This window comes from Kogia breviceps, chromosome 2, assembly GCF_026419965.1.
Source record: "Kogia breviceps isolate mKogBre1 chromosome 2, mKogBre1 haplotype 1, whole genome shotgun sequence".
NCBI classification, from domain to species: domain Eukaryota; kingdom Metazoa; phylum Chordata; class Mammalia; order Artiodactyla; family Physeteridae; genus Kogia; species Kogia breviceps.
Genome location: NC_081311.1, coordinates 32,195,704 through 32,221,704, shown reverse-complemented (window position 1 = coordinate 32,221,704; position 26,001 = coordinate 32,195,704). Strand labels below are relative to the sequence as shown.

The 26,001-nt window shown below is 37.5% G+C and overlaps 1 protein-coding gene, 1 long non-coding RNA gene and 1 pseudogene across 3 annotated transcripts in view; 2 read left to right on the top strand and 1 right to left on the bottom strand.

Moving 5' to 3' along the window:
* Positions 1 to 464: 464 nt before the first annotated feature.
* Positions 465 to 2,832, top strand: LOC131750305 (52 kDa repressor of the inhibitor of the protein kinase-like; annotated as a pseudogene).
* A 2,854-nt stretch (positions 2,833 to 5,686) lies between these two features.
* Positions 5,687 to 9,205, bottom strand: LOC136793685 (uncharacterized). 2 transcript variants are annotated; one of them, XR_010839298.1, is made up of 3 exons: positions 8,733 to 9,205; positions 8,399 to 8,525; positions 5,687 to 5,952 (listed from the first exon to the last, which is right to left on the bottom strand). It is a non-coding gene; the product is annotated as an uncharacterized lncRNA (long non-coding RNA). The 2 variants fall into 2 exon arrangements; XR_010839299.1 differs by having other exon boundaries at positions 8,961 to 9,205.
* A 200-nt stretch (positions 9,206 to 9,405) lies between these two features.
* The window catches only part of LOC131750304 (protein CC2D2B), a 132,047-nt gene continuing 115,451 nt past the window's right edge, over positions 9,406 to 26,001 (top strand). The window contains 8 exon segments of the mRNA XM_067024967.1: positions 9,406 to 9,426; positions 13,590 to 13,654; positions 15,279 to 15,339; positions 16,594 to 16,670; positions 19,810 to 19,893; positions 23,882 to 24,026; positions 24,339 to 24,475; positions 24,576 to 24,704. Of these exon segments, the coding sequence (XP_066881068.1) occupies positions 13,613 to 13,654; positions 15,279 to 15,339; positions 16,594 to 16,670; positions 19,810 to 19,893; positions 23,882 to 24,026; positions 24,339 to 24,475; positions 24,576 to 24,704 (675 nt within the window). The 5' untranslated portion in view covers positions 9,406 to 9,426; positions 13,590 to 13,612.

The window sequence follows — 26,001 nt, the reverse complement described above, 5'->3', positions numbered from 1 at the left end:
ATCCAATCAGAAAAAAGCCCATTTCTGGTTTTGTTGTTGTTGTTGGAAAGGGGAAATGAAGCTGGTATGGGAAGGTGGGGAAAGGGTATACTAAAGATAAAAGAAAAGGTTAAATGATGAAATAAGGCCTCAGGGGAGACAGAATGGATGGAATCTAGGACACATATAAGATCAGCTGTGTGGAAAAAAAGGGTACCTTTTCATCTGAGAAAGGAGAGAAGGATATCTGCTGATGAAGTTAAGCTGGCCTGGCAGTCAGTGCTGCAGTTCATGACTGAGTCTACTTCCCCTGAGAAAGCAAAGCCAGCAGCTGAAAGTACAAGGTCAAAAGTGGGGTAGAGGCCCCGCCCCCAAGCGCGCCGGCCCTAGGGAGGGACGGCTCCCCTCCGCGGCCCCGACGGGCAGGCTAGCTGCCCTGAGGAGGAGGGGAGGGGAGGGCTGGGCCGGCCGGGGGCCAGACAACGATGCCGAACTTCTGCGAGGCCCCCAACTGCACGTGGAAGAGCACGCAGTCGGACCTGGCCTTTTTCACGTTCCGGCGGGATCCAGCCAGATGCCAGAAGTGGGTGGAGAATTGTAGGAGACTAGACTTAGAAGATAAAACATCCGATCAACTAAATATTATCGATTGTGTGCCAAACACTTTGAGACTTATATGATCTGTAGAACTATACATTTTGCAGAGGCATCAGAAAACTAAAGAATGATTGGGTTATTTTATTTCTCAAAATTAACTGAAGCAGATACTTGTGAAGTCATTGGGAGAGTCCTTATAGGACAGTTCTTCGAGATAATACAATACCAACAACATTTGCTCTTACCAGCCATTTGAATAATCCACACAGTAGACACAGAAAACGAATAAAAGAATTGAGTGAAGATAAAATCAGGACACTGAAACAGAAAAAAATTGGTGAAACCTCTTAACAGGAACAAAAACATAAGGAAATAAACAACAGCAACGCTTAGAACCCCGGTGCAGAAGAAGGGGGTGAAAAGCAGGATGAAGACATTTTACCTTTAACCCTTGAAGAGAAGGAAAACAATACTTAAAATCTTTATTTGAAATTTTGATTCTTATGGGAAAACAGAACATACCTCTGGATGGACATGAAGCTGATGAAATCTCAGAAGGTCTCTTTACTCCTGATAACTTTCAAGCACTGCCTGAGTGCCGGATCAATTCTGGCAAAGAGGTTCCCAGAAAGCGCTTTGAGACAACAGCAGTTAACACATTGTTCTGTTGGAAAACATAGCAGAAACAGATGCTGGAGATCTGTGAGAGCTGCATTCGGGAAGAAACCCTTAGGGAAGTGGGAGACTCTCACTTCTTTTCCATCATCACTGACGATGTGGTGGACATAGCAGGGGAAGAGCACCTGCCTGTGTTGGTGAGGTTTGTTGACGAAGCTCACAACCTGAGAGAGGAATTTGTAGGCTTCCTACCTTATGAAACTGATGCAGAAATTTTGGCTGTGAAATTTCACACTATGATAACTGAGAAGTGGGGATTAAACATGGAGGACTGTTGCGGCCAGGCTTACATTGTGTCCAGTGGATTTTCTTCCAAAATGAAAGTTGTTGCTTCTAGACTTTTAGAGAAATATCCCCAAGCTATCTACACACTCTGCTCTTCCTGTGCCTTAAATATGTGGTTGGCAAAATCACTGCCTGTTATGGGAGTATCTGTCGCATTAGGAACAATTGAGGAAGTTTGTTCTTTTTTCCATCCATCACAACTGTTTTTAGAGCTTGACAATGTAATTTCTGACCTCTTTCAGAACAATGAAGAAAGGGGCAAAGAACTGAAGGAAATTTGCCATTCTCCAGTGGACAGGCAGGCATGATGCTTTTGAAATCTTAGTGGACCTCCTACAAGCACTTGTTTTATGTTTAGATGGTATAGTGTCACAAGTGTTAGATGGAATAACTGTATAGCTGGCCGAGCATTTTTACTCTGTAGTGCAGTAACAGATTTTGATTTCATCGTTACCATTGTTGTTCTTAAAAATGTTCTATCTTTTACAAGAGCCTTTGGAAAAAATCTTCGGCGGCAAACTTCTGATGTCTTCTTTGCAGCCAGTAGTCTGACTGCAGTGCTGCATTCACTAAATGAAGTGATGGAAAATATCGAAGTTTATCATGAATTTTGGTTTGAGGAAGCCACAAATTTGGCAACCAAACTTGATATTCAGATGAAACTCCCAGGGAAATTTCACAGAACTCAGCACAGTAACCTGGAATCTCAGCTAACCTCTGAGAGTTACTATAAAGAAACTCTTAAGTGTTCCAACAGTGGAACACATTATTCAGGAACTGAAAGATATACTCTCAGAACAGCACCTCAAAGCTCTTAAATGCTTATCTCTGGTACCCTCTGTCATGGGACAGCTCAAATTCAATACATGAGAGGAGCATCATGCTGACATGTACAGAAGTGATTTACCTAATCCTGACACACTCTGCTGAGCTGCATTGTTGGAGAATGAAGTGAAAACACAGAGGGAAAAATATAGAACTTCCATCCACTATTTATGAAGCTCTTCATCTGGCAGACATCAAGATTTTCCTAACGTTTATGCATTGCTGAAGGTCCTACGTATTCTTCCTGTGATGAAGGTTGAGAATGAACGCTATGAAAATGGGTAAAAGCATCTCAAAGCATACCCGAGGAACACTTTGACAGACCAAAGGTCAAGTAACTTGGCTTTGCTGAACATAAATTTGGATATAAAACATGATTTGGATTTAATGGTGGATACATATATCAAACTCTATACAAGTAAGTCAGAGCTTCCTATAGATAATTCAGAAACCATTGAAAATGCCTAAGAGACTTTAAATATAGGCTCTCTCTCATATTTGATATTTGAAAAAAATCTGTAAGAAATCTAAAAATACCTTACAGAAAAGTTGTAAGGTGTACGTAGGCCACTTAATCACTGAATATCTTGACCTGTAGGCCTCCCATTGAGTACATTAGTCATTGATAATCTTCCTGTTTAAATGGCCTGTTTGAAGTCCCATGCTTTGGAGACCTAACTGTTCTTCCAGAAGATAGCATTGAAAGTACCATGTTACACTCTGTGTGATCTCTGCTAATGGCACTTTGGAATTGTATTAGTTAAGTCATTTTAGACATTAACATTTATCACTGTGGATCCAATTGTCAGGTATTGAGTTATCAGTTCTTTGAAGAAATAAATTTTGAGGAGGTATGGGAGGAAGGAATACATTTTATAAACATTACAATGAAGATCATGACTGACCTTTGAATAGTAGGAGTTTTAAGTATGCTGTTAAAAATCTGGAAGGGACTCTTAAGAGAATTATCAGATTGTAAGAGAAACATGTGAGCTCGCCAAACAAGGATTTCAGTGTAGATTTTGTCTTTATCAAATGAAGTTAAAATAACAAGTTATAGTTAAAATTTGAATGGAAGAGCCTGCCATTGTTGTTCCACATCTGGTTGTTGTTTATATTCCTTTACTGAGCCTACATCTTCATAAGCTTTTTGGCAGGTATATGTTGAACACTTCTGTTTCATGGTCAAGACAGGATCAGAGGCCATGGATACTGACAACTGATTTGTCTGTTTTTGTCTGTCTTTTTCCATGACTGTATCTACTGCCTCATCTTGATTTACAAGCAAAACCTAGAAAACCAACAAAAATAAGTGTTTTGTGGTTTATCTAGGGATAATACAGAAAATATTGCTGTAATTTTTGGTTAAGAAAATCAATTTTGTATAGTTTTTTTCAACCTAAACAAAATGTGAATTTTGTTTTTTTAAAAAAAGTGGGGTAGAAAGTTTAAGGAATGATAAAAGAACAGTAGTTGTGGGTAGGAAAAGGAAAGAATGGCTAGCTACATTATAGACCATGACATATCATCACCATAATAATCTGGTTATGTGATTTTCACTACTAGAATTTAGTTACATTTATATATATATCAGTTGCAAAAGCAAATGGCTAAACTGAACTAGAGTGGAGAGTATGCTGGGAAAAAGTGGAAGAAAGACAAAAGGCAAGGAAAGTTTAGATACTGGTGTGAATAAATAATAAACCAAGTAATGTGGCTAGACAAGGAAGAAAGTTAATCTATTGACAGAGACTACCGATGATAAAACGGTAGTCAAGAGACAGGGTCTTCATGAGGTGAGGGATTAAGTATAGTAAAATAAAGGAGAGGGAGAGAAGAAGAAGGAGAGGAGAAGGGTAGACTTTAGGATTTTTAATATTGAACAGTCTTAGATGTTATGGTCCTGCAGACAGTCAGTTAAGGGAATTTGGGGTGCTGAACCTGTGATACACATGAAGTTTTCTGGGTGTTTACCAAGTATGACAGAAACTAGAGGCAGGGTAGGATTTACTGATCTCTGGATCTTAAATGAAACTTTCATAATACTGTTTCAGTGCCGAGCTGCCAAAGACATTGGGACTTTATTTGGTTATTAAGGTTAACATCAGTATTAGTTTTGGTGACTATACTATTAAAAGATAAAAACTCTAAGAAGCTCAGGTAATTAATGAATCTCAAAATAAAAAGATTAATAATGTTTATACTCTTTTGTCATTAATATATACATTTAGAAAATAAAATCAAAGCTTAAAAACTCATCAGAGACTCACACAAGATAACTGTAAATTTCAAAGGAGAACTAAAGGTTACCCCTGGAAGCATGAGTATAGTTTGGAACATAAAACAGTATTTTAAACTCTAGATAGTACGTTTATAGAACACTGCTTACAAATATAAATCAATTTTGAATATTTACATTAGAGAGTGAGGTCCCAGCTTAAACTCACCCAATGTTTGGCAAGAATCATGTCTGACAGTACTCTGTTCCCAATTTTCAGGATTCAGGGACTTCACACCCCTTATCCCCATACAGGGCTACAACTGCCCTTCTCATGGCAGACCCTCTGGTTTTGTGACAGAAAAGCTCTGAAAAATGGGCAAATAAGTAGAGTAAGAGGGGGACACAGCTGTATGGAATTGAAGATCCCAACTGTTTTGGATATGAGTACGGAACTCAGTGTGGTTATTCTGTCACAACACATATAATCCCACTAGGACACAAATATAGCAAAGAACAGAATTTTACTTGGAAAGAGAGTGGATCCAAAGTGTAACTACCAGGAATTGCTCTTATATGAGGAAAGTTTCTCAAAGTAAAGAAATAAGGCAGAGAGCTTAATAAAAGAGTTTTCCATTTGGATCAAATAAACAGAGAACATCTCTGAAATACATTTCTAAAATCTGTAGAAATCCATGGGAAAATGAATTTTTACTTCAAAAAGCAAAAGCAGACCATCTGTCTCCAAATTTAGATGACTATAATACTTCAAATCTGATCTGATGCGATCAAAGTATGTTACGCAGCAGGGTTTAGCAAAGGTCATTTCTCACCTCTCTCTCATCTTCTCTCTTTTACTACCATCATCCCTATCCCTCTCCCTCTCCCCCCCAAAAAACCCCTCATGTCAAAGTATTCTATAATTTAAAAGGGCAATTGTACATTTTTTTGTTCTTTTCTAAATCAGCCCCAATCACAGTATCTCGTCTGTGGCCATATATTTCCCCTCCCCCTCCCCCACTTTGGGAAGAGAGGTCACTGGGAGGTAAAAGTAAATCTGAACCTCCAGATAAGAAAATTGCTGCTTTAGAGTTATTGCAACTAATTTATTTAATGGTTTTACATTTAACAAAGCACTTTCATATTTCATGGTCACATTTCACCATAATCCCAGGAGGCAGGCAGGAGAGGGAATATTATGATCATCCAGGTTGTTCAGATGACAAAACTGCAGCTTACTGAGTTAAAGGACTCTAGGGATATCTGAGGCAGATTCATCTTCTGAGGCTGACATCACGGAAGGTAACCGCACCTCTTGACAAAACAGTCCTTCACAGCACTGTCTGGAGGACTTGATATGACACTTCATTCTGGAAACAAGTAATATAAATTAAAGTCCTTCTTTCCTCTTACCCTATATAGATGGAGTTCCAAATTCAAACGCCAGGCAGGATGACACACCTAAGTAAAACATGCCCCAAATAAAGAAATGATAAAATGAAAAGAAAAGTAACTTACACTAAGCCTCAGTGCTGAAGAGGCCAGAGGGGGGTGATGGTAAATTGGAGGACGGGACAACTGGAGAGGCTTTCTGTTCATAGCGAAGAGAGCTGCAAATCACTTACAACTGACTATTGCCTTGGATGACTGCAATGTACAGATCTGGTTTTTCTAAATCTGATTTTTCAAGAAATATAGACTTTTATGTTAAGTCTCCTGACCTTTAAATGACAGCAACTTAAAAAAAAAAACTGAATCAAAACACTTTGGCAAGTGAGATTTGGCCCACTAGTTTGAGATATCTGCTGGACTGATACTGCTTCCCTCTTCTTCCCCCCAAAACACATAATGCTCTTTAAACTTGAATATATTTAGGGTTGACTTTTTTTCCCCTCTGAACTATGTCTACGATTAGAGCTCAAATCCTACCTCTATTGAGCCTGTTCATTATTTGGGCCTATATAGTTCATAACAATTAGGTGTAGTTATAATAATACATGTCAGTAAATACATGCTATATGTATTTTTAAAAACATGTACCACTGTATAATAATAATTCCAGGAGTTAGGTGTACTTAAGGAACACCACAGAGTACATATCATTTGCATATGCACACATACTCTATAATGTTGCTATTTAAGAGATGTATTGGGTTGGCCGAAAGGTTCATTTGGTTTTCTCCATAAGATGGCTGTGGTAGCACTTAGTTGTTTTTAACTTCATTTGAAACAATTTTGTTAGATTGTATTGTGACAAGTCATATCAGTGTGCATTAAAAAAAACTCATCAAAATTGGTGAATTTTTGTGTAGCCATTTTGCCGAAATGCAAAACGTTGCCGAAAAGCAACATTTTTGGCATATTAAGCTTTATTATTTCAAGAAAGGTAAAAACGCAACTGAAATGCAAAAAAAGATGTGTGCAGTGTATGGAGAAGGTGCTGTGACTGATCAAACATGTCAAAAGTGGTTTGCGAAGTTTCGTGCGGGAGATTTCTCGCTGGACGATGCTCCATAGTTGGGTAGACTGGTTGAAGTTGGTAGCGATCAAATCGAGACGTTGAGAACAATCAACATTATACCACGTGGGAGATAGCCGACATACTCAAAATATCCAAATCAAGCGTTGAAAATCATTTGCACCAGCTTGGTTATGTGAATCGCTTTGATGTTTGGGTTCCACATAAGTTAAGCCAAAAAAACCTTCTTGACCGTTTTTCCACATGAGATTCTCTACTTAACGAAAACGTTCCGTTTTTAAAGCAAATTGTGATGGACGATGAAAAGTGGATATTGTATAATAATGTGGAATTGAAGAGATCGTGGGCAAGCAAAATGAATCACCACCAACCATACCAAAGGCCTGTCTTCATCCAAAGAAGGTGATGTTATGTATGTGGTGGGACTGGAAGGGGGTCCTCTATTATGAGCTCCTTCCGGAAAACCAAACGATTAATTCCAGCAAGCACTGCTCCCAATTAGACCAACTGAAAGCAGCACTCGAAGAAAAGCGTCTGGAATTAGTCAACAGAAAATGCATAATCTTCCATTAGGATAATGCAAGACCGCATGTGTTTTTGATGACCAGGCAAAAAATGTTATAGCTTGGCTGGGAAGTTCTGATTCATCCGCCATATGCACCTTCGGATTTCCATTTATTTAGGTCTTTACAAAATTATCTTAATGGAAAACATTTCAAATCCCTGGAGGACTGTTAAAGGCACCTGGAGCAGTTCTTTGCTCAAAAAGATAAAAAGTTTTGGGAAGATGGAATTATGAGGTTGCCTGAAAAATGGCAGAAGGTAGTGGAACAAAACGGTGAATACGTTGTTCAATAAAGTTCTTGGTGAAAATTAAATATGTATCTTTTATTTTTACTTTAAAACCAAAGGAACTTTCTGGCCAACCCAATATTTCTAGACATTTTCTCTTTCTCTACTCTCATTGTTCCTAAATTCGTATACCAGAAGAGCTCTAGAAAGATGGGAGACCCTGCAAGGATTTTATTCAGTATGACAGTTTGGCCAAATGATTTCAAGGTTTGGACACATTTATCCGTATGCATTATTTCAGATTATAAGGTGAGTGGAACTTCAGTTCTACTTGTACTTATGCCATAATGTACCAATATAACCTGGAACATTAGTTTTGCAGCAGCTTCTTTACTTCCACGTCTCCCCTTCCCCAAATGTACAAGGTTTGTTAGAAGTTTTAAACACTTCCTAAATTTCTCCAGGATTAAAGCGCTATGCACAACGCCTCACACAGAAAGCGGCCATTAAACATTTGCTGAACGTTCGAATGAATGAAAGCGTACATAACACTGATGTGCTGCTTTCCATACTAGCAAGTTTCCTCACTTCGCCACCGCCGGAGTTTCCCAGGACAAATTTCCAACCACGGAGCATTTTATTTAACTCGTTATTTTAACACGGGGTGAGTCACTGGGAAAAGAAAATAAATCAATGTAAGTTGTTTCATTAAGCGAAGATGACATGTCACAAGTGCGCATGCCCAGCATGCCCTATTTTAAGAGTGCAAAATAATTCAATTGGTTACACTAATAGCAAGCTCTGGAAAGAAAAAGAACCCCTCGCATATTCGGGGTGCTCTTTCAGATGCCACACCCAAAGCACCTTAACTCTACAAACCTCTCTCCTCGGGGCAAGGTGGAGGCAGGTCCCACCGGCGACCCGGGTCTTCGCGCTCCTCGGCTACCCGCACGAGGGTCACAGGCTCCGGGGCGCATCTCGACGGCGCGGGCGACCGCACTTCCACGGCGGGCTCGGGAGCGTCCTCCCCCGGGAAACCCGCTCAGAGGCGACTCCGGTGGTCCCCGCGGGCCCGCGCCGGCAGGGGAGCGCGTGGCCGATACTCACCCGTTAGGAATGACGGTTGTTCTTCAACACAACGCGAGAGGTGCGGGGTTCTCAAGACCCAGCCCACCCCGCTCTCAGATCTCTTCTAGAACAGCCGCCGGTGCAGTTGCGGCCACTGGAGCACAGACGCAGGCGGCGGGTGATCAAAGCCCGTGGCTCCCGACGGGCGCTCTAGGCGGAGACCGGCCCGAGCCCCAAGCCCACGCAGCCGATTGAGCAGACGTAGCGCACGGAACATTCCCGAAGGCACCGGCTCCTCGCGCGCGCCGGGCCCGGCCGGCTGAGTGGCCGCACCGCGCATGCTCCCAAACCGCCTCGAAGTTCAGCCCCGAGGAGGAAGCGTCAGGGTAGCTTGTGGAGTGGGCGTCGGGAGCGCTGCGGGGCGGTTGGTGACCTCTCAGAGTATGCGGTGAACGATGCGTCCTGCCTTCGCTGCCCAGACGTAGCAAAAGTGCAGTCCATCCAGGTGAATGTCTTACTGCCCCAGAAAGCCTCCCCACCCTTCCCTGTCAGATGCTCCAGTATTTTGTCTGGTTGGAGACCGGCTCTGTGGAAAAAGCCACTGGGGTTCCCCGGCTACCAGGACCAGACCCGCATGGGCCACTGGGACTTGTAGTCCCCGGGACCTGGCCCACCCATTAGTCATCCCCTTGGGAATTAATAGGGTTGAGAACGACTCCATTGTACAACTTTCGAGAGCAGTGGTTGATTTTCTTCGAATCCGGGTCCGTATTATTTATTGAGTCCCTACTGTGTGCTGAACACCTTGCTAGGATTGGTGGAGGGTAGAATAAGATGAGTTGATGCCCCAGCCCACTGTAGGGTAAGCAGCAAGTGGCCTTGTAAGGTAGACTGTAATGAACAAAAACTACGTATTATTAGTGCTAGTGGAGGTCACAGAAGGACCGGAGTCAGAAAAAATTTCCTGGAAGATGTGGGGTTTGAATCTGGCTTTGAAATGTGGAATGCTCTAGATTACGGGAGAAGCTGGAAAAAATCAAATGATGGAGTTGGCGGGGAGTATAAAGAAGTTTAGTCTGGGTATAGTTGAAGGTTTATGAGAGAGTGGTGAGTAAGGTTTAGGTGGGGAAGTGGACACAAGCGTCTTTTGGCCTCACTTACAGAAAGGGCCTTTGTTTTTTCTCTCCAGTGGAGACTATAAGTACAGGCACCCAAGATACATCTTCAGGTTTAAATAAAAGATAACATCACAGGACTTACTTGTGTCCAGTTTCTGGACCTCATGGCCCTTGTTGCTCTATGAATTAATACATTTTTATCAATCCTATGATGAACTTGTGGGTAGCAAAATTACATTGCACTGTGTGTTGGATATAATGTTTCAAAATATACTACAGTTTTTATAATTTGTTTTGTCACTTACTCAATTTTTAAAAAAATTTATTTCATTTTATTTTATTTATTTTTGGCTGCATTGGGTCTTCGTTGCAGCACGCGGGCTTTTCTCTGGTTGCTGCGAGCGGGGACCACTCTTCGTGGCAGTGCGTGGGCTTCTCATTGTGGTGGCTTCTCTTGTTGCAGAGAATGGGCTCTAGGCGAGTGGGCTTCAGTAGTTGTGGCACGTGGGCTCAGTAGTTGTGGCTCATCTAGAGCACAGGCTCAGTAGTCGTGGCGAACTGGCTTAGTTGCTCCGTGGCATGTGGAATCTTCCCGGACCAGAGATAGAGTCCCGTGTCCCCTGCATTGGCAGACTGATTCTTCACCACTGCGCCATCAGGGAAGCCCTCAATTTTTATATACCAGAAGTTTCAAGGGAAGTGGACCCAATCTTTCTTGACCTACAGAAGCAGGTTGTGATGATTTCCGACTTAGTCCTGAGAGCAATGGATGATTTAGTTTTGATGCCTTTCAAAGACGTGTACAAATTCACAGATCAGAAAATTCTTTGTCAGACCATTGGTTCCTAGGTTTTCATTTTAGAAAATAAGATCACAGTTAACTAAAAGATATTAATTTTCAAACTTAGGTAATGGAACACCTGGAACTCTTGATACTTTTTGTGAAACACTGTGAAATGATGATGGGTCACACTTAATTGTGGAATATTTTGGTTAAGTTCCACCTTTTCCATATCGCAGTACCAGTAAAGGGTAGCTGGTGACATATATTTAATAAATTTTTATTTTGAAAAAGTGCTATCCATTGCTTTAATTTTATCATGACTTTGAATGAGACTAATTTTTTGGCATAGCATCCCTATTCAAATCAAAGAAATCTGGGAGAACATGATTTGTCAAACATTGCTATAAGGGAGTTCAGAAAGGATTCATGATACTATGTGACAATAAATGAACAAAGATAAAGATGAAACTGTGTTTTGGACTGAATTCTGTTCTGCTAAGGAAGAAAAGTGGATTAATACATTTGAAGTTATTTTCAACAAGAGCTGGGGAAAAACTGAAGGAAAAACAAATGTCTAGTTAGTTCATACTTAACCAAAGAAATATTATTAGATACCAGAATATGCATTTTGTGACCATTTCATACACTAGAGATTTTCCTGTAATTTTGTTCTGCTAACACTCCTGAAACCAAGTGGCAGGTGGTTGAATGTTAAATTTACACACAACATAGAATAGGCTTTAGGAAATTTTATTTCAGGAATCACCATAGTGATAAAAGCATTGCTGGATGTATTTGCAGAACCCAGAGATTTCTAAATGCTAAGCAAGAGGCAAACATTTATACTTATAAAACACTTATAAAAATTGCCTTCTGTTTGGTATGGACCAGAAATGGTTGAATGAATTACTTCACTTTAATTCTCAGGCTTTGACTGTGGACCTCCAGTTCATCTGATACAAAAATAGCTAATCTTCAATTTCCTTATCTTTTAGAAAAAGCTGTAACTACAAGAATTGTAAATTAGCAATATCCTTGAAGAGAATATTGGATTTAACTGTTGGAACCAGTTTTTTAACACAGAAAGTTGAATTTCTGTAAGAAGGTGGAAGTCTGAGTCATAATTTTTCCTTTCTTCCACATGTGATTTTTCAATAGGGCAAATGCAATTTTCATCCAGATCTTCAATTTTATCTACTATTTTGTCTGTAATCATTTATTTATCTTATAGTATTTATGAAATGATAAATAAACTAGTTTAGAAACATCTACAGGTCTGCAAAAACCGTGATTAATAATTTCTTCTACAATAAGATTTTTATTTAATAATTTATTATAATTTAACTATCTATAGAATGTGCCACTGCTAATGTTTTCCCTAGCTTTAGCAGATAAAAGTTGCAGGTGTAGGCATCAGTAAGCCAGGTATTGATTTGAAGTTCATTTTAGAAGTTCTTGCAGAATGGAAAGTAAATTCAAAATTCTCTTTTCCCAGCGTTCTATTCCTGTTGTGTCCATTCTTGGTATGTTGGTGGGAAAACTCTTAAAGGTGTTGGTTCTTTTCAAGAGTCATGGAATCAATCTCTTAAATGCTTTTTTTTTTTTTTTTTTTTTACTGATTAAACAAAGGAGTTAGCTAATTTAGACCTGGTTCTCTTCTGCTCCAAGTCAGTTCAGTATTGTTAATCACTTTTTGGACCTCTCACCTTAATGTCCCATAAGCAGCCTCTGACAACTGAACTCTTTAACCCCTTCCCCAATTATATTTGACAATACTCAGAATGATACTACCTCTCAGTTACTCAAGCCCAAACCTTAGAGTCCTTGATTCCTCCCTCACTTTGTCCTACACATCTAGTTGCTCACCAAATTCTGTGAATTCTACCTCTTAGCTGAATCTCCATCTTCCATTCCCACTTCCACTTTTGGATTCAGATCTTCAGAATCTCTCATCAGGACTATTATAATGGCTTCTTAACTAGTTTTCCTGCCTCCAGGGAATATCTCTTTGTTTAATCAGATTTTTTTCTCACTGTAAAGTTTTATACTTTTTTTGGGGGGGAGGGTCCCAAATATTTTCATTGAAGTTATTCCTACGTAGTTTGAAAAAGTTTTGTATAGCTGTTATGAAAGTGATTTTTTTCTATTATATTAGCATATAGGGAAGCTGTTAACTTTGCCATACATTCTCTTGTATTCTGCCACTTATCAACTTTCTCACTTTTTCTAAAGTTTTTTGATTGAGTGTCTTGGAATTTCTATGTATAAAAACTACCCTCTGGGCTTCCCTGGTGGCACAGTGGTTGAGAATCCGCCTGCCGATGCAGGAGACACGGGTTCGTGCCCTGGTCCGGGAAGATCCCACATGCCGCGGAGCAACTAAGCCCGTGAGCCATGGCCGCTGAGCCTGTGCGTCCGGAGCCTGTGCTCCGCAACGGGAGAGGCCACAACAGTGAGAGGCCCGCATACCGCAAAAAACAAAACAAAACAAAACAAAAAAAACTACCCTCTACAAAAAAATCAGTTTGTTGTCTCCTTTCCAATAGTTTTACCTCTAACTCTTTTACATGTCTTATTGGACTAACTAGAATTTCTATTAAATACTAAAGGTGATCAACAACTAAATACTAAAGATAATAGTGTGTTTGTTTAGGTTTTAGTTAAATTAAAAAAATTTAAATAGCATGTTTATCTCAAGTATCAAAATAATTGTTTTCTCTCAGTAATATGATAAATAATTCTTAAAAATATTTCTTATTTATTCAGAAAGTGGAAATGAAAGAACCATCATGAAAAAGATTTCAAAGAGAAAAGAAGATATTTTTAGAAAAGTAAGGTATTAATAGAGTTTATAAGGATTTTGATTATACTAAATAGCTCAATTGTAAATGTAGGATAATCTTGAAAAAATGTGATATATTTGATTCTATATACAACTCATACAGTTCATATGTTAAAAAAATAATAAGAGAGTTTACAGATGAATTATACTCTTTGGTCTGTCAATTATGTAATAAAGAGTATTAGAGGTGTGTTATTTATATATTCCCTTATTTAAATATTTATTTCTCTGTTCTCTCAACCAGCCAACAATCCATTTCCTGCTTTGCGAAAAAAGAAAAAAAAAGTTTTTGTTTTTTTAATCAATGAATGAGTGAAACATTTTTAGGATTGGTATCTACGTGTCACCTAGAGGCACTCCAATTAAGATTCATATTTTATTCCTGCCTTCTAGATGGGGATGGGAAGTTATGAAAAATATATCCAGAATGCTGGGTGAGATTATTGGGAATTAAAGGAGACATCTATCAATCACTTGCTGGGGTTGATGTCCCATCACACCTTCAAGGGTTACTGTCTCCTTGGTCAAGAGTGAAGTTAGGTATTTTTAATTTTGTTGAGGAAAATATTGAAGGTTTAGTAAGAATAGAACATCTTAGTTCATACTGACCTTACTCAGTAGTTCTTAAGTGTGGTACAGGAACCATTGGTGGATTTGGAGTTCTTTCAGCAAGTCTGTAGACTAAGCTCTTACTGTGATCATGTCAGTATACCCTGCTTTGGCTTTTGACATGAATCCATGTTTTTACTGTGATTGGAAATCTGATGTGTATCTGCTTGCTCTTCCCACTCCAACTGCACATTAGTTTGGTTAGCATGTACAGTTGTTATTTAAGGAATCTTTTGCTATTCTATTTTTTCAACTTAAAATGAAAAACATCCATATTGTTCTAAAAGAAACATTTAACATTGCTAGTATGGTTTAATTTTAGAATATTGAGGTTTAAAAAGTGGTAAAAGAAATAAATGCTCATTTTAAGATATTGAATTTTTGATAACGGTAGTACATTCAATTAGAAATACCAGTAGGCAACTAGAAATATGGTATTCAGGAGAGCAGTCAAGGTTGGAGACAGATTTGGGAAGCCATGGGAATCCATGCACTCTCCAAATCCTAGGAATGTGCCCACATTTAGGCTATGAGGAGAAGTGTGACCAAGAAAGAATACAAGGAATAGTGGCCAGAGAGTTAGAAGTGTAGAGGAAAAGGATATAGAAAGCTTTTAGAAAGTTAACAGATGCTACAGAGTACTCAAGTAATAGCTAACATTGATATAGTGTTGAGTTTCAAAGTATTTTCATATTTTTGATCTCATTTGACCCTCCTAAAAGGTATATGAAGTAGGCAGTATATGAACACTAACAACTATCTACTGGGTTTTATCATTAAAAGGTTCTTTTTGATATTACAGAGAGCAATTTTTAAATTTAAAAATCTATCATATATAAAGAGCTCATACCAATTGATAAAATGATGAAATTTAAGAAAACAGGCAAAGGATATGAAATGTCATTTTAAAGGAGATGACTTTCAAAGGGCTGATAAACCTATGAAAAGATGTTAAATGCCAAAACAAAAAGATACAAGGTAACCCTTCCCCCCTTTTTTTGCAGATGTCAGAAGACACAGATAACATTGCAGTAGAAGAAAATGTAGACAAGCATCTCCAGAAAGGTTCTCAATAAGTATACCACAGCTCTAATAGTGTTGGACTTTATTTTTTAAAGGTATAAATGACTAATCTTATCCCCAGGTTTCATTAGGGAACACAGTTTCTTAAGGGATAAGTTCAAACAGAAACTAAACTTCCTATATAATACAAGTGGGTATAAGGAAATAATGGTAAAGTCAGCGCATGTAATAAAACTAAGTTTTGTTTTCTCTCTCTCTCTCTGCAAACATGGAGAATCTTCTCGTTCTTCAGACTATGTTACACCATAAAGATACAGAGATACAGAACCTGCTTCAGGAAGTTTCCAGGTCTCAGGGAGAAAAATATATAAATAATGGTTGACTCCTGCTTCATTTATCCAGCAAATATTTATTAAGCACTATGTGCCATCTGTCATTCTAAGTTCTGGGAATAGAGTATAAACAAACCAACATAATTTTTAAATTTTATCATGGAATACTGCAATTAAGAATGGAGATTCTCATGACCTACACTGATTTAGCTTTATGCTTACCCTTTATTTCCACCATTTTCTATTTAACCTTTAACTACTCAAAGGCAGGGAGAAGAAAAAGAAAAATACAAGGCAAAATGACCAGTAGGTCCTTCATTTTCTATTGTACCTAGGACTGCATAACCGCTGTCTTCTCAATCCATACAGTAGATCATCTGGTGGATGAGAAGAAAATAACATGAGGCTTGGAGTACACATAGCAGCTGGAGCCTTCTTTATACCCAGCAGGACTGTTTCATTTCCTCTAAGAGCTGGCAGTATTATACTGAATTTACAAAACTGACACAAGTAGTTAAAATGGGTGCTTGGAGACTTACCTCTCTTTTTTTCAGATTCCTTCCTCTTCAGTTTAATCAAGTTGAAGTAAACTGGTTTTAATATTTGTATATTCTGTGGACTGTAGAGCACTTTATATAGAATATTACTGTTTTCATTGATTTTTTTTCCTAAAAGGAAAAAGATAAAGGTTTGCTTATCTGAACCTTTTTTTTTTAAGCGTGACTACAAAATTCAATCCTGACCGTGCATGAGTATTTAATTCCAGATGGAAAAAGGGGAAGTTTCTAAGCTTTATTTTCTAGGTTCTAAGCTCTCATGGGGCAATGACCCAGTCTTCATAATTGTCATGATCCAAAGAAATGCATGCTGTTTAGCTATTTAATAAGTACTTTTGATGCTATTGCTGTTTAATTATATTATAAGAAAGTGTCATGAACTCCATATTATGTTGGCTTCTTGATAGATTTAAATATGGAAGAAAATCAAAACATAATAGAAACTATGAGAGCCAAAGTAAGAGAAAAGCTAAAAAATGCCAAGGTAATATTATATTTTCTTTCCTATTTTCAAATTTACTGTTTGAATCAATATATATCATGATAAACTTTTCTTTATCAAAAAAGAGCTAAAATTCTATTTTAATATAGCTCCTTAAATCCAAAAAGCTTCAAGTTATTTTCCATGCTTTCTATTTCCAAACTTGAAGCCAAGAAAAGTTAAGTGATTTGGTTATGGTAACTAAATTTGACATCTCAGGAGAAAACATGTATATACTTTTTAAAAGAAAAACATTGAGAAGTCTTTGTTTTTATCCATTTTGGGCAAAAGACTTATGAACACAATTATGTTTATATCTGTGAACATTAAGTTTTCCATACTATTTATTTACATTGTGTTTCAGATTAATCAAGGCAAAAAAATCTTCAACTCAGCTGCTCATTGATAATAAGATATATCAGTGGTCTAAGGTGAACAACTTAAAAAAAAAACCTTTTTATAACAGATTTACTGAGGTGTACTTTACACAGTGAAAATTCATCCATTTTAAGCATATGATTCAATGACTTTTAGTAAATTTACAGAATATATAATCAACATTATAATCCAATTTTAGACCATTTTGTCACTCCAAAAAGATCTCTCATGCCAATATTTAATCACTCTCTATTTCTACTTGACATTATTTCTTATCTTAAAAAATTATAATAAAATATTATAGGTGATCCCCGATTTACAGATTTTGTTCTGAAATACAATGTGTAATCACATATTTGAAACTTCAAATGACAAAATCACTCACATCTTGGGCGAACTGCATTATTTAGAGTGAAGGCTAAGCAGCTTTAACAGAAAAATTCAAAGTAAAATGTCTTAATTAAGGTAGAAGTTTTATTTTTCTCTAGTGTAATAGATAAGTAGTCCAGGCTACTAGGAGAGTTCTGCCATCTTCAACTCTTAGTTTCCATCTCTGAGTCCAATGGCAAAGCTCCTGTGTCTTCATTTGCTAACCAAAGGGAAGGGAGGAGGAAGAGAGCCATAGGATTGCAGATTGATCTCTTAGAGGACAAGACCTAAAAATTGCACACATTATTTCCACTAAAGGAAAGTGGGAAAAAATGTCTTGGTATCCAGCTAAAAGTAAGTTCTATTATTAGAAATGGAAGAAAAGACAGCAATTGACCACTAGTCATTTCTGCCATAAGCAATGAAAGTATTTAAAAAATACTCTCAAATTTTAAAATGTAAGGATTGTATTTAGGGTTTTTAAAAAACTCATCTTTGTCTTCACCGCAGGTTCCCTCTTGGGTGCTTAGTAAAAATTAATTAAATTTCATAGTAAAAGCAGACTAAAAAAAGATGATTGTATACATGTTGTTCATTCCACAAATGAATAAAAGTGAGCCTAACTTGGATTTAATTTAACTATGAATAGTAAAAAATTGGAAGTTTGTCAAGATAAGTCCATTGAATATCAAGAAAAGAGGTAAAAAGGAAGAGAAATTGGCTTCTAAGAGTTTCCATTACAAACTACTAGGAAGGGATATCTGCTCAGGAAGTTGAGGATTTTAGCAAATGATTTTTCAATGAGCAGAGAGAGAGGGAGGTAAAAGTATATATGGACAGTTTATATATCAGTATTGTTGAAAGGTACATAACTTTTATTTTTTTTATTTTTTATTTTTTTTAACATCTTTATTTGAGTATAACTGTTTTACAATAGTCATAACTTTTAGTTAATGGGACAGCGATATTGTAGATACAAACAGGATGTAGGATAAGCTTTTGTATTTTACATATTTTTGAATTCTTCAGTTCCTAGGAACTAGCAGATTTCCTCCTTCCTTCTTTCTTTCCCTCCCTCCCTCCCTCCCTTCCTTCCGATTCCTCTCCCAAACCTCTCTAAAAACAGTTCATTTAAACGTGTGTGACAAAGAAGTGATAGGTGATTTATATTTGAAAGATCCAGACTTTACAGTATTGAAAAATGAGAGCCTATTTATAAGCAAGTTCATCACTAAGAATATGCCACTTTTAATACTTTTAATTATCTCTAAGTTCACAAAAGATTATTGGTGGGGTGGGGTGGTACTGTATGTGAGTGCATTCATACATGAGAGCACCCAAAAACAGGGAGAGAAAAAAGAGTTTGCCCTGAGTCCACATTTTTATCTAACTGTAAGGTAATGCTCTCAATACTCTGACTAGAGTGAAGAGATAGATTAGGAAGATGGAGAAGATTTGCACCCTATATTTTTATTTTTTAATTAAAAAATTTTTCTAATTGAGATATAATTGACACATTATATTACTTTCAAGTGTACAACATAAGGATTCAATATTTGCATATATTGGGAAACGATCACCACAATAAGTCTAGTTAACATTTGTCACCATATATAGTTACAAAAAAAAAGTTTTTTTCTTGTGATGAGGACTTTTAAGTTTTACTCTTTTGACAACTTTCAAATATGCAATATAGCATTATTAACTAGTCACCATGCTGTACATTATATCCCCAAGACTTACTTATTTTGTAACTGGAAGTTTGTACCTTTTGACCCCCTTCACCCATTTTGCCTACTGCCCCCTGCACCCCCTGCCTCTGTTCACCACCAGTCTGTTCTCTATATCTATGAGCTTGATTTTTTGTTTTGCTTTTTAAAAATTTCACTGATAAGTGAGATCATATGGTATTTGTCTTTCTCTGTCCGACTTATTTCACTTAGCATAATGCTCTCAAGGGCCATCCATGTTGTCAGGAATGGCAAGATTTCATTCTTTTTATGGCTGAATAGTTCTCCATTATGTGTGTGTGTGTGTGTGTGTGTGTGTGTGTGTGTGTGTACGTGTGTAAATCTTTGTCCATTCATTGGTTGATGGACACTTAAGTTGTTTCCATACCTTGGCTATTGGAAATAATGCTGCAATTTTATTGTTGTTTTTTTTAAAATCACAATTACTGGACCTTTTTAAAAACAAAACAAAATACAAAAATAATTCATGAGCCAAACAGATTCAAAGTTAAATATAACTTGATACTATCTCTCCTACTGCTTTTTGTTCTTGAATAATATACAGTTACTATTACCATATTACAGAAAACTACTTCTTTCCCTTAAAAGCAGAAAAAGCTTTCACTTCAACACTGAATACTGGTTTTCCATTGTTTAACCTGCAGACTGAAATCTCACTGGATGAAGGTCTTTCGTTTTTTATTCTAAGTGGTGAAGAAGACTCAACTTTAGGCCAGTCTGCAGAGCAGGTTGGATTTGTTTCCCTTCCTCCTACATACTCATTCTCAGGAAAAATAACTCTTTATTAAAGGCATAGAGTGAAATACTTGATGGGAGGTAGAATTTTTATTATTGAACTGCCTTCTCTTTGAATTGAGAAGCTGTTCATAATAATAATTCCTAACATTTATTGAGTGCTTACTGGATGCCCAGTGATATTCTAAATTTTTAATGTGGACTCTCATTCAGTCCTCATAATAACCCTGTGAGGCAGGCATTATTATCATCTCTGTTTTATAGGTGAGGAAATAGGCACACAGGGGTAAGAGCTGATAGAGCCGGGAAGTACAGGCTATCAGCTCCAAAGCCTATGTTTTCTTTTGTTCTTCCTGTTCAGTTCTCCACGTGCCCACGTTGTTCTCCGTAATCTCTATTACTCTTCATTGATTCCCCATTCTTCCTCCCTCCTTGTACCATCCCAGACCCTTCTAATTTCTGTCAGTTCTTCCCAAACTCTTCAGCCCACTGTTATTCTCAGGCCGTCCTTTCCTCCAGTCCTCATCAGTCTCACTAGTCTTTCCCATCTCCTGATTTGTCAGTCTCATTGGTCTCCCTTCTGCTCCTGTTCCTCTCAACTTTCTCCATTCCTCTCTACCTTCAGATCTCTCTACAGTTTCCTTGAGCCCCCTCCTGTATTTCCAGAGTTCTACCCAGTATCTTCTGACATCTCCCAGTCATTTCCAAATCCTTCAGGTCCTCCTTTTGAATTTCTCTTGGACCCCCCCCTTTGCCTTTCTACTTACTTCTCAGTCTCTTGCATTCCCCTTTCTTTGTATCCTGTATCCTGTTCCAGTCTTTACATTCCTTTTGTTGTTGTTAGTTCCACAGAAAAGAGCTTTATCTTTAAAATATCTAACAAATTTATTATATACATTATAAAAACTTAATGCAGAAAACCATGAGGAAGAAAATAAAAATCATGTGACATCCCACTGCTCTGAGATAAACCACTATTACCATTTTTTCATACTGTTCTCTAGGCTTATACCCATATATGCACACACAGACTTTTATATAAATAGAATCACAGTATAGCAATTCCATTTTTCCAATTGCTCAGCCAAACCTTGGTGTCATCCTTGGATCCTCTTTTACTCACATGCCTCATATCCAGTTTGTCACAAATCCTGTTGGTTCTACCTTCAAAGTATCCAACCCACTTCCAGAACCCAGCCCACTTTTCATCACCTCCCCTGGCACAGCCTAGTCTATGCAGCTGTAACCTCTCATCCAGATCATTGCCATAGTCTCCCTTTACTTTTACTATTGCCCCAACAGTCTATTTGGTATACCATACAGTAGTCAGAGTGATTCTGTTAAAATCTAAGACACAACATTTCTTTTAACACCTTCTAATGGTTTCCTATCTCACTAAAAAAAACCCCTGAAGTCCTTATAGGGGCTTCCACAGCCCCCTTAGTACCTCTCTGACTTCCTTTCTCACGAGTTTCCCCTTCTCCCACCTAACTCCAGCCATGCTGGCTTCCTTCCTGTTCCTGCCTCAGGGACTTTGTACCTTTTAACTGTCTAGAAAGCTCTTCTCTTATCCTCATGCTCTCTCCCTCACTACCTTTAGATCTCTGTTCAAATGACACATAATTAAAAATATTGTGCCTGAAAACCTTATGTAATAGTACCCCCCAACCCCCCAACCCCCCATCCCAGTATTCTCTAGCCACTTATCTTGCATCATTTTTCTTTATGACATTTATCACCACCTCGCATCTATTTCTGTCTCTTTGTTTATTTTCTTCCTTGAACATATTAGGCATTCCATATTTGAGTGAATATTGAATAACTGAGTATCAAACATGCACATGCTCTGCCAAGTCACCTGATATCCCAGAATCCCATGATATGGGTTAAGGAATGGACTTTTCAGGGGAAACAAGAGAAGGTCCACCCAGTAGAGTGCACCAGGGTGAAGCGCTATGGTTATGGCTGCTTTTCCTTCTCACAGGGAAGACGAGAGAAATTAGGCCAGTGGTGGGGCAAGTAGACTATTTGGGCACAAGGAAGTCCAGGCTTGGATGTGGGTTGTTTAGAGAAGTTGTTTGGAAAAGCCATCTGCCCTGCACCTGGTAAATTTGGGGACAATGGGAATCTACTGTCCTCATCACAGGGAGGAGAAAGCTACTGTTTTGTGGGAGGCTGAGTGTGACTGTGGCTCCTTCCTACTAGGAGAAAGGGGAGAATCTCTCTCTCTTTTTTTTTAAACACACCATACTCAGGTGCATTCGTTTAGACTTATGCTTGGAAAATTAGGTGGTTGCCTTCTGACCTCATGCTTCCTGTCACACAACAGCTAACAGCACAGACACTGGTCTGCTGTGAGCTGCATAGTGAAGACCAGGAAGGTGATTATATTGGTTGAGACCATAGCTTGTCTCAGGCTAAAAATATAGGTAGCTGTAGTGGGGTAGAATTCATGAAAGAGACCTACATGGTCATAAATAAAATGCTGGGATCCAAGATGAGAGCCTGACATGACTCAGCCATCAGGGCAGACCTCAGCTCTGAAGGCAGGTTGAAAGCGGTGTGGTGAAAGTAGCTTGGTAATGGGACCTCCAGCAGGAGAAAAGAGCCCCTCTTTGTCTATGATTGGAATATTCAAAGAGATCCCCTATGTGAAGATCCCCCAAATCTTGCTCCTAGGTATCAGTGTCATATCTTGTTTGACTTCTGAAAATGATGCCACAAAGATTTCTGGATATAAAATACTTTCTTGATTTCATGACAGGGATATAGGGAAGGTATGATGATGTGATGACTTGATATGAACCTAGGTGATGCTTAACCATGTTACTCACTTAATTTTTTTGTTTTTTGTTTTTTTTTGGTGGCACGCGGGCCTCTCACCGTTGTGGCCTCTCCCGTTGTGGAGCACAGGCTCCGGACGCACAGGCCCAGCGGCCATGGCTCACAGGCCTATCCGCTCCGCGGCATGTGGGATCTTCCCAGACCGGGGCACGAACCTGTGTCTCCTGCATCGGCAGGCGGACTCGCAACCAGTGTGCCACCAGGGAGGCCCACTCACTTAATTTTGTCAGAGTTGATCAAGGCCATCTACGGTTATCTATTCAATGAAATTCTATTATTAATTCTTTAAATTTAATTATTTACCCATAAATGTATGTTTTTGAAAATAAAGGGATTTTTATTTGCATGACTCACATACTCTGTCTCCTTCTCTCTTTCAATATATGTAGATTTTAAGTTAGACAACTAAAGTCATCCAAAATAAATAGGTAATATTTTTGTGAAGAGACTCATATAAAATTTCTGATATGATATAAAAGTATACATTTTTATATTTAGTAATATATCTGTTTCAATACCTACATTCGGATTGTTTGTAACTTTTATATATCATATTTCAGAAATGTATGATAATCACACTGCCACAGACTTCTATTTGTATCTTTACTTTTCTTTCTTTTTTTTCTTAAATATCATCCAGAAAACAGCATGACTACTCCACATCACCTTCGGTAGTACCTCTTTCTGAATGGTGGAAAAAAATGGGGCTGAAGACCACATGGCTTGATGTCTCTAGACTTTGCCCTACACTGTGAATTCTCAGCAGTTGAAATAGCATAGTCCAATATTTCAGAACATTTTCCATAGGAGAGGAGAGACTTGAATTGTAGTTCTTTTCCAGTAGTCTTTCATTGAGAATTTCAATGAAGGGCTATAGAAAAATCATATTTTATAATATTAAGCCTTAAATGAGTTCCTCTGTGTTCAATGAAAGTTCATTGTTACACAGTTTCAGCTTGAACTTGAACTAGGTGGCATAGATCAGAAAGACTTCACAGCAAGATTCTAGTACCTTTCATTTATCTGCCTGTTAATCATTGAGGACAAGCACGTATACTTATTTTTCTTTTTGGTATTCAACAGAGATCAGTAAATGATAGTTACCACAAACACTTTTCACTTGGTGATAATTTACAGAACTTTGCTGAGGGCCGAGATGAAGATTTTATGGAAGAAGTCATTTTCCTAGATTTACTTCAAGTAAAGGCCGCCGATTATGAAGATGATCAAGAACAAGTAAAAAAACAACAGGCAAATATTTTTGTTCCAAGCAATTCTCCGGGTAAAGTTTTTACAAGAAAATATTCAAGTAATTAATGAATCATATTGTAGGATAATAGCTTCTTTGTATGCTGGATAGATAAAAAGTACTGATTTAAAATTATAGACTTTTTTCTATATTTGTTCTTCATGCTTTCTCTGAGTTAAAGGGAATTAGTTTAAAGAGCTCATTCAATGTGTGTGTGTGTGTGTGTGTAGACTTTCTGCTAGGCTTCAGTGGTAGAGTATATGATAGTTCCCTTTTGCTTCTTGTTTGGTCAATACCAGTTTAATATTTTGGACTTTAAAGTAATATCTAGGTTTTGTTATTAAGTGATCAACCAACTTAAACTGCCAAAAGATACGATGCCACGCATTTTAGAAGATGAAGGATTCTATGTTCACAAAAAGCCAGAAATATATAAAAAGACCTGCAACAAAATGGAAAATCGCCTGCTTAAACTAGAAGAGGCAAGTTCACTAGCTAACAAGGGAAACCACTCACTGATGGTGTGTGACATTTGTTTTTAGTGTAATATTTACTTACTATATTCTTAAATATTTTTGATAGGGGAAGTGTTGGTTTGAAGAAAGTGGAGAAATAATGTCATTACCTTCACCTGTTAGACAGTCATGGAATTTCAGACTAAACATAAGTAAGGAACCTTTAAATCCAGCACTGAAGACCATATACAGGAAGGTAACCAACAACAGTTTATTTATGATTATGGTTAGAATTCTTGTAATATCAATTATAACTTATATACTTATTTTTGTGGTGTTAATTCACCTTTTAAAGATATTAGTAAGTCTAGTAAAGGCAAAACTATGATGAAATATTAAATATCCATTAAAATTATGTTTTCAAGGAATATTTAATTAATGGAGAAGTGCTCAAAATAAAATGTAAAGTTAAAAAAAGCAGAATGCAAAATTTCATATGATTCTAATTTTATAAAAATAGATATTGAATGAATGAATTTATCAATGAATGAATAAGTACATACATATATGTGTATACAGATAAAAAGACTAGAAAATATATCATAGTTAATAACTATCTCTGGATAGTAGGACATAGGATTATTTTTATTTTCTTTGTTATACTCTTTTCTATTTTCTAAATTTCAGAAGTGAATATATGTTATACTTATAATTAAACTAATTTATGTGCATTCCAAGAGACATTATGAAAATTAGCAGTCCATTAACCTAATGAGAAGAAATATTTAGACAGAAATAGTTATGTTAAAAATTTGGCTTGAAAAAATTTAAATAAGAATTTTGTACAAAAATCTAATTGCTCAATCACTTGCATTAACCATTCCATATATAGGAAATATGGCTGTAGGTAGATACAAAGTGGAAATAATACTTCCTAAAAATACAGTTGACCCTTGAACAGTGCAACGGTGGGGCACCAACTCCATGCAGTCATAAATCTGCGTACTGTTCTCTCTGCCTCAAAAATAAAGAAATCAATAAATTACTCATCCAAGGGCAGGAAGCTGAGACAGCTTGGGTAGACTCAGGACTCAAACCCTAGTTCTTTTGATTCCACACATTGTGATCTCTAATAGAACACCAACTTTCCCCCACATTAGTTAATTTAAAGATCTGTAAAATGAAAATATAGATACTGTAATTATTGAATAAATCTGTGTATAAGTGGACAAGCTCAGTTCAAACCCATGTTGTTTAAGGGTCAACTGTACTTATAGGACTTCATTCTCTATTCCCTCTGTTGCTTTAAACCTGTGAGTTACTTCTCTTCTAGTAATTATATGCCTTCTGTAGTTAATGCTTTTTCTTTACAGTTGCCATTCTGTGTTTCTGGCATATTCCAGTAATTTTAACATTTTAACAGCAAGAGCACTTAGTTCCTTATAAGGCTGTTACTTCTCAGCCTCCATAGGAAATGAGATTTCTCCCTAAACTGAAGAGATTTATACTTTTGGAGGTCTCTTTCTCTTCCTGTAACATGTGAGGATCTTCTT